General features: G+C 45.1%; 1 protein-coding gene and 1 long non-coding RNA gene across 5 annotated transcripts; one reads left to right on the forward strand and one right to left on the reverse strand.

Moving 5' to 3' along the window:
* Positions 1-11: 11 nt before the first annotated feature.
* Positions 12-3,053, reverse strand: GPR160 (G protein-coupled receptor 160). Of its 4 annotated transcripts, none has more exons than XM_046898441.1 (2): positions 2,970-3,053; positions 396-1,718 (listed from the first exon to the last, which is right to left on the reverse strand). In XM_046898441.1, exon 2 carries the CDS (start codon positions 1,662-1,664, stop codon positions 645-647), a length of 1,020 nt encoding a protein of 339 aa, XP_046754397.1. In that variant the 5' UTR covers positions 1,665-1,718; positions 2,970-3,053; the 3' UTR covers positions 396-644.
* LOC121111523 lies at positions 1,551-8,877 on the forward strand. The gene is made up of 3 exons (XR_006930958.1): positions 1,551-1,688; positions 3,527-3,751; positions 7,694-8,877. It is a non-coding gene; the product is annotated as an uncharacterized LOC121111523 (long non-coding RNA).
* Positions 8,878-9,180: the final 303 nt, after the last annotated feature.

The following is a 9,180-nucleotide window of genomic DNA, read 5'->3' on the forward strand; positions in this document are numbered from 1 at the left end:
TTGCTGTTGATTGTAATTAAATAACTTTTAATCTGCACATACATACCTTAGAGGAACAGCAACAAGGAAACAATGAAGCACTGCCTCGTAGTTGCGACAGTACATCTTGCAATAGTTTCTGTAAACAAGTTTGTATTTCTGTTGGAGGTATAGCTTTAACTAAAACAATGCATTCCTCATTAACCATGCAAAAAACCATAAACTAACAAAAAGTTTAACAAGAAAATACATTTAAAAATAAAAAAAGCTCAGCAGTTTGAACTTGACAGTAGGTCACTTGAATGCAACTGATAAAAAGAGGGCTTCAGCCTATTAAAGGCTGATGCATTTTATACTATAAAACCTGAGATCATTCAATTTAAAACAATTGTAAAATTGTAGTAATAAACACCAGCTTAAACCAAGAGCTTATTTTATGTAAATAGTGGTCTTCTCTTAAATACTCTGAAATGGAAATAAAGGCCAGTGTAGAAGTGTGCAGCATCCCGCATTCTGGTGCACTGTTCCTTACTGTACTCATGAATGTTAGATTATCTTCCCATGGATTGTAGATCTGGAGATGCTTCCTTGTATCATCTGTAAGGGCTTGGTCACAGAACATCAAAGTACACATAGCCCTAGCAGTCTTTTCAGTCAGCAGCTCGTTAACAGATCACAATTACTGTGCCTGGCTTTTCAGCTGGCTCTGTGTTTTCATTGTTAAATGGCATAAAGCAGAATTTCCAGCTGACAAATGGATCTGTAGACCACATCTCCTCTGTCAATTCAACGTCGTGACATCGACACCAGTATGCTACTCCAATAAGAAAGCTGTTGATGAAGTACAGCCAAGGGACGTTCATTTCCATGTAGGCTGGAATCCAAGCACCAAGAAACAAGATGATAAACTGGAGAAGAACAAAAGGTGCCCAAGTGCCAAGAAAACAGATGAGGAGTCTGGTCAGAAGCTGCTGCTTGAAACAAGTGCTGTTGTTGTTGGGCACAAAGGAGAACATCAGGACGTGCTGGCCGGCAAAGGAGGCTACCCTCACAGCCAGCAGCATGGTGATCACTTCCTTCCAGCAAACCATGAGAGCCATGCCTAGGAGAACCAGCATGGCAACTGAGACTGAGTAGCTCTGCATGCTGACATAGACAGGACACTGATAAGGAGAGAAATGGTTCCGAATTTCTAGTTCTTCATAGATAGCAGGAACTTTCAGAATACAAAAAAACCCTGAGATCCATATAAAAGCCACAACACAAATGTAAAATAATCTTCGACCTCTGCAGGGGAATTGAGAGGTTTGGGCTACAGTCATGTAATAATCCAGGCCTGCCACGAGATACACCGGGTAATGCAAAGTACCGTAAGTAAGAGAAATGATCTGAGTAAACAGGCAGATGTGGTACTTAGTAAATCTGACACCCCACAGCGCAAAGTCCTCCAGATAGAGGATGACAGCTATATTCAGCAGCAGTATGAAATCAAGAAGTGCCAGGGAGACACAAAAATATCCCATAAAACTAACTTTCACTTTCTTGTGCTTAACTTGCAGCATGAAGAAATCCAGGCCCACTTTTCCAAGCATGATCAGAAGCAGCATGCAGCTGATCTCCAGGGGCCGGCTGAGCTGGGGCTGGTGGTACCGACTAGTGCAGTTCTCACAGAGTAGAGCAGCCATCCTCCAACGGTGAGAAGCAGCACAGTGAGTATCACGGGGCACAGCGCTTCATATCTGGAAAGAACAAAGATGTGTGTAGATGTTCATTTCTGGGGCACCTCTTCCAATGAGTTGTCCTGTATCGTATCAAATACCACAGCTACACTTTAATTCTCCAAGTTCCTTAAATGAGGGTAAAAAGCTTCAAATGATTACATTGTTAAGAAATAGCTAATATTCTTCAAGTTATATTCTTTTGGGGGTTAAAAGATCAGCGTAAACCTACGTTACTTTTCTAGCTACTTTCCTAATGATGAGTTTTGCAGTAAGGTTGATGGGGTTTCTTCCCTGTGGGAAGCACGGCAGTCTTTCTGCCAGGCTGGGCAGAGGGGTGGATATTGCAGAGCTCCTTTATATCTTGGAGAAAATAGATAATCACACAGGATAGAAATTGTCCGACACGTGGGATGCGTTACATTATGGTCCCCCGGTTTGTTACGCTCATAGAATCCATATGGAAGTGAGACTGTGGGAATATCCCAAAAGCAGAGAGGCAGCGAACCAACGCATCCTTTGTTCGGTTGCTAAAACCGAGCAGCTGTGCCGATCCCACCTAAACAAGCTGTGGCCGTTGGTTGGGGCTTTTTGTGCACTCCTGCACAAAACTCCATCCATGTGGTGCGACAGCACTACGCAGCTCCCAACTGCTGCTTTTCCCTTGGAGTTGGCATCGGTTTTCTTAGAACAGCTCTTTCCATTTGTTAATTCTATAAACGAAGGCACGAGGGCAGGGATGGCAGCACGTTAGCAAAACCTAGGCGTGTTTTCTTCTCTCTCTGCTGAAGAAACAGGATGGTGAGGTTGGTGTTTCCACAGCTTTCACAACCGCGGACGAAAGCAGAGCGCTATAACTTTTCTCCTTTCATTCTGCTGTTCTGTGGGGCTGCTGATTGCGGCTTTGCTTGTTTTCTCCTTTCCCCGTTTTCTGCAAGAAGGCGCCCAACGCTTCTGCTTTTTCGTTCGGGTGAAAGTGGATGTGAGGAAAGTCTGAGGTCTGTCTGAAACACCGGCTACTGCGGCTCAGCGCTCCGAGGCGTCCCCGCGGCCGCCCGCTGCACGCACGGCGGCCCCGAGAGCCGTCTGCCTTCCTCCCGCAGGCAGAGCAGGGGGCCCGGCGCTCAGCCGCTTACAGCCGCCGTCCCGCGCCCCGCGCTCCGGGAACGCGCGTGTCGGTAACGTTCCTCCGCCCCCACCGGGTTCCGCGCTCTCCGGGCCGAGGAGGCGGCTGTGAGGGGCCGGCCCGCTTCCCGCCCGCCGAGAACCCACCTGTTGCGGCCGGCCCTCCGCGCTGCTGCTCGGCGGAGCCTTTCCCCTGCCTCCTCAGCCGGCGGCCATGCCCGCCCCTTCGCTGAGGCGTGTCGGGGTGCGGCCCCGCCGCCCGACGGAGGAATCCCCACCCGACCCCGTCTCCTGGCTGGGGATTCTCTCCCGTAACGACGCGGGCACGCAGCGCAGCGCAGCGCACGGGAAGGGATGTTTCCCTGCAAGCGTCGTCTTAGCGAAAAGGTTCTTTGCAAATGGTTTTCTCCGCTCTGCCCTCCCCTGAGGCTTTCAGCAATTAAGAAAAGTTTGGAAGCAGATTAGGAGAGGGCTTATTGTTTATCTAAAGATAATGATGTAGGTAATCCTGCAGGCAGAGCGTGAAGCCTTCTAAATGGGTTGGCTTCTTAGCCTGGACATCCTGTAGCAATCTACTTAATAGAATTGAAAAAATAAAAATTAAAATTAAAAAAAAAAAAACCACGCAATAACAGCTTTTCTCCTCTTCCAGATCGGCCCACTAATTTGGTTTTCCATTTGTTGCTTTCATTGCCATCATCCAGCAGCACACACAGGAGCAGAGCACGTCCCGCTGTGGCTTTCAGCTGTAACTCCGGGCTGTCTCTTCTTTTTTTCCATGATGTGTTTGGTAACTCGGAGACAAATCTAATGAGTGACAAGACGTGGAGGCCTGCGAGTTTGTTGCTGCAGCTCCTGCCCCATGTGCGGGATGGCATCCAGAGCTGAGGCGCCTGCTTGGGCCGGGTCACCGCGTGGGAGGTGGAGAGGTGAGTCCTGGGGTGATCAGGGAGCAGTAGTGCTGCTGCCCGGCCGGCCTCAGTGAGGTGCTGGCAAGAGTCAGTGGCATCTGTTAGGTGATACCTGCAGAAATGTAGGCAGAACGTGTGGTTTCTGGACATAGTCAGGCCTAGGAGAGCTAAATCTTTGGGAGCGTTCTGGATGTGATGCAGTACCCAATTTAACTTACGTCATTTACAGGGTCTGAACATCAGGGCAGCTGTATTCTTAGCGTGTTTGGTGTCCATTGAGAGGGAAGCATTTTTAATTGCCCTTCTTGCAGGCTAAATCAGTGCTGGATCTACCCATTTTTGGCCTGTGTGTACAAAGTACCACGTGGCTCGTGAGACCTCTTCTGAGCAGTTTCCTCTCAGGTGCTCTGGAATTTTTTCTGCTGATAAAGATGTTAGCACAGCCCCATGTGTAGACTCAGTGCCCTGCAAGCTTTCTGAGCAAGCTCTGTGTGACCCACAGGCTTACATAGACCCTTGCAGTACAGCTCTCTTTTGCTGGAAGGAGGCACTGGCAGCCAGTTTTGCATGCTCCGTGCTTTGGGGTAACCTCACTGCACCCAGCATCCCCGAGTTAATGTTAGAACCTTTCAAGCAGGCAGTAATGCAAGATAGATGCCATCAAGACCAAACACTTTGCTTTTGCATAGGCAATTCCTTCTCATTTTGCACTCACTATTGAATTAGGTCAGGTTCTTCAGTGTCTGCTCAGTTTACAACTCTGCAGGAAAACTTGCAGGCACTTGACAAATACTGTCCTCCTAAATAACAACTTGAGCCCATCCTGCTTGATTAAGGCAGCTGCATTCATGTGTGCACAACTACAGAAAGGCTGAGAAGTGAATGTATGTTTGCAGCTGTGTGTGAAAACATGGAGGATCGCCTCTTCTGGAGGGTGGGTGCTTGAAATGATACAGCTGACCTCTTGCAGAAGTTGCTTTGCGCATTTTTCGGGTCATGTTAGGATTCTGCGTCCCCTGTACTTGCTGCAGGAGATGTGGAGATGGGTGCCCATCTGATAGAGCCCTTCCTGTATGCTTCTCTTTTTCCTGGATATGCCTTTAGCTGGGTGTTACCTAGCAGAACAGGTTTAATGCCTTAATCATCACATGATTTGTCAGCACAGGATTAGCAATTTGAGTTCTGCAATGACCTGATGAGCATGCAGTTGTGCGCTTGCTGTTCCTGAAGTGCCACCTCTCAGAAGGACAGGAGGGTGTTTATGAAGATTTTAATAAAGGGGTTAACTAAGAGATGTGTGCTAAGGGACAGCTTCTTTTTTAATGAAGAAAATACTTGACCAGTGTCCCATTTACAAGATGTATTCAAGAGCCTTTTAAAAGCACAGATTACGTGCATTCCTTCTTTCTTATCTTGAGTTTTGCATCTCTGAAGAAGTAAGGAGAGAGGTAGAGGTAACAAATTGCTTTGTTACTGAAGGTATAGAGATTATTCTTGCTTGATTTTTGCCAGCACGGAAGGTTCTTTCTGTTGTTGCTGTTGTGTGCATATTGTCCCCATTCAGAAGACACGAGCATGTCAGAATAAGTGGCTCTGGCTGGCTGGCTGGCTGATGCCAGCCTTGATGTGTTTTTTGGAAGTAGTATTTCCTCAATTTGTGTGGTCACAGCATGTTCTCACTGCAAATGGCGTGATTTTCCCAACGCTCATCATAGCACTGCAGTCTCTTCTGTACCTTTCTTTGTCATAAAGAATATCTCAGAGAACTGGAAGAAAAAAAGGAAATATAAAGTCTGAAAATTACATTTACGTGGCAGCAGTACTTCATCAAAGCCAGTTCTTGTCTGGTTGGTCACTGGGACAAGAAGCTAAAAAGGGGAGCCAAAATGGAGTGCATCTGCACCCTTCATGGGATCCTGGCTATAGAGTACTCCCTAGGATCATAAGCTCAGTCTTTTTTGTGTTTGGTTTCTGTTTTATGTGAGGAGGATTAATGATGGATTCCACCTGTACCGTGCAGTTCCATCTATATCTAAAGCACGATCAGTATCAACTGAATACTGTTACCTCACTCTTCACTTGAATTTACACTGAAACTATTTGCATTGTGCTATTGCTAACTGCAACTCGTCTCCAAAGTCCTTTATCATAAAACAATTATTTTTCTGCCTGATCGTTATTTTCACGTAAGAAGTACACATGGCAAAATGAATGCCCACTGTGTGAGCCCATGAGTAATGGACTCTTTGTGGACACAATCGGATCAGGAAATGTGCCTTTTGTTTTCCTGCACCTGTTGCTGTACTACAAATAAAATCATCCAATGTTTTATTAAATAAAACGAGAAGTCCTAATGAAATTGTACCAGCCATTACCAGGAAGTCTATTGAAAACATTCAGCAGCTGCTCAGCCTGAGTTTGTTTACACTGATAAGGCTGTTTTGTCCCACTCCTTATGTGTGAACTGAAGAAGCTACAGTGCAGTCCTACTGTGCAGCAGAGCCTTGGAGCGTTTCATACCACTCTCCTCCAATGCCTTTTAAAGTATTTGGTCGTGATCTGTGATGTTACGCAGTTGTGGATCTACTGTGAGGTTATTCCATGAAGAATTTAAACTCAAGTACATGAAAGCAATACGGGCATTCCAGAAGTTGAGCCAAAGCCATGAGCTCCTTCAGCAGGGCCGGCCCAAAAGGCCACGTGCAGAGGTGTCTGCTCCATGAGAGAGGGAGGATGTTGTGCAAATGAGGGTGGACTGAAAACCTGTATTTAACCCCAGCTAATGGCAGTGCATAGATCAGAACAAGGGAAATTCTGGAGGAAGGATGTAACCCTGCTATGAGGAGCCGGACTGTGCAGCATTACAGCCAGGCCCACCCAGCAATGGAAGAGCTGGTCTGACCTCATGGTGACAGCTCCGTGGAAGAGAGCAGTAGGTAATGATGCTTCTCTTTCTCACAATGGTCATTTTTCCAGGTGCTACTTCTGTTTGTAGGTTGCTTAGGCTGGTGGCTGCAGCACAGATAGTGACGCGGGGATAGGGAGGGAAGAGGCAGCAGCTCAGCTACTGTGCGAGGGACATACGGGGCAGGGAAGGGCTGCATGGAAGATGGAAAGGATTTACTGTGTAAACTGAGCTCACTTGAATTGAGTCTGCCAACAGATCAGAGAGGAATTCTGACAGGGATGTCCAACTTCTGCCAGTGAAACAGCTGCATTTGTGAGACGTTCCTCCATTGCCTGGTGCTTCTGATGCCAACTGTGAGCTTTGAATATTACTTTGCTGTCTGCGTGACCCCACTAGAGAAAATGTATATTCACAGAGCAGCTGGAAGGCAACCCTTCAAGCTCAGACAGCTTAGCTCCACGGTGTATTATGTGCTGAGATGTGCAGGTGGTTGCAGGAAGGAAAACAAGGGGCTAAGCCAGGCAGCAATATTTTCAACATTTCTACATGTAATGTTTGCATATTCTGTGCTTAATTCCAAGCAAGGCAGGTGCTTGTCAGCCTTTCTCCTGATGTTAACAAAAGGAAGGTAAGTTTTGGTTAAAATGTAGATTAGCAATTGATTGAAGAATTGAGGCGTTCTTCATTTTTCTTGCCATCCTCATGGTGCATGCTGCTCTGTGGAAGTTCAGTACTGCTTTCAAACAGAAACTGAAATGGGTATAAATGAACAGTACATACATATGCAGAGATTCTATAAAATGTGTGTGTTTAAAAATTTCAGAAAAATCAGCTCTATGGTATAGTGTAATCCTATTTTCTTGCAAGGAAAAATAATCAGAAAATTATAATGGATATATAAATTGTTGGGCTTAAAATCAGTAAGACCACTGTACAATTTTATTGCATAAACATGTTTTCTTAGTCCTTGCAATGGTCCTTTAATAGCCACTAATATTTAAATGTTGTTTCAATAACATTCTAATAACATATCTATGTGTTTATTCTTGTAGATGCTACAGTCACCCTACATGCTGGCAGTTAAGGCAGTACCAGTAAGAAGGCAGTTCCTTTGCAATAAGTGACGTAAGAAGTGGGCCAGCAGAGCGCCACCTGTTTGGTAAGTACCGCTGTGATTTTCTCTGACGTGTTTGTCAGGATACTTCAAGTGCACTCACAGTTCTGTTATGAGCATATTGTGATCTTCTATCATTATCTCATTCTAAAGTAATTTGGAAGTATTTGGAGAGTATTTATGGAATTATGCTTGGTTACAGTAATGGGTCATCAAGTCCTTTACTTAACCCCTGAGCACCTCCATCAAGGTCTCTTCCTTCACGCTACTACTTTGAGATACAGAGTTGTTCACAGCAGACCAAGTGAAGGGGCTGCAGGCTAATTCAACTTCTACACTGTGTGAGCTTGGAGCTCCCTTGGGGTGATAATACACGTTTTTCATGTGTTTTGTAACCTAGATCCTTGTCTCTAGGCACAGGTGGATATCATTGCCATGTCACACATCCACCTAACAGGTAACACGTGGCAACATTCCTAAACTAAGTTCTTCTCATTTTGCCATTTCAACTTTCTCTTCTCACCAAGTAAAAACAAGAATTTTTTAACTTCTATGAGAGAACAACTAACATCTACTGTGTTAGTTTCTCCAAGAAGTGCCAATCAATCAGCTGCCTGCTGTTAGATGTGCTGCCAGTGTCTGTGCTCTACAGTGTTCAGTGCACAGCGGTGCTCTCCAAAGCACTGAGTGCAAACACCTTCTGAAAGATACATCTGCAAAAGATCAGCCAAACTTATTTCAGCTCCTGTTGGCAGCGGCAGGAATCCAACAAAATGAACTGCAGGGATGTCTTCAGTAGAAAAAAGACTTCATAATTCTGCTCTTGCATGGTAAAGAGTAAGTTAGCTAGCAGGCGGCAGTACTAGCTCTTAAGATCAGATGTACTGTAAATGAGAGGCAGCCAGCTGAAGATTCTTGCACAGAAAGGGCTGCAGTGTTATTCTCAACTCTAGATGTGAGGATGTGAAACACAAGCACAAAAACTAGCACCTGTATGAGCAAAGCATAAAGAACATCTTAAAATGGCTGCTGAAATGAGTGAAATGGCTGTTAGCTGAGACCTTTACTATCACGTAACGCTTATCTCAGAAAGGTAATGAAGGTGGTGACAGGACTTTGTTAGTTATTTCAATCAGTTCTAACGTACAAGTGTCCAGAAGTCAAACTATTTCTATAATGGGCCCTTTAATTTTTATGTTATACTCATTTAAAAAGTGGACCAATTTATCTGTCGTCTTACAGAAAATATCCAGATTTAAGGAACAAGTGACGCTGTATCCATGAGTTTCAATGCACCCATTAAGATGTACTTGCACAAAAATAAGTATCTTCATCCAAAATGCTAATGCTGGAAGGAAGGGGAAGCAATTTAGGACTGAAAAAAGTGCTGAGTTAGTAAAATTAAGATAAGGTTACCCTTATATT

This window comes from Gallus gallus, chromosome 9, assembly GCF_016699485.2.
Source record: "Gallus gallus isolate bGalGal1 chromosome 9, bGalGal1.mat.broiler.GRCg7b, whole genome shotgun sequence".
In the NCBI taxonomy this organism is placed as follows: domain Eukaryota; kingdom Metazoa; phylum Chordata; class Aves; order Galliformes; family Phasianidae; genus Gallus; species Gallus gallus.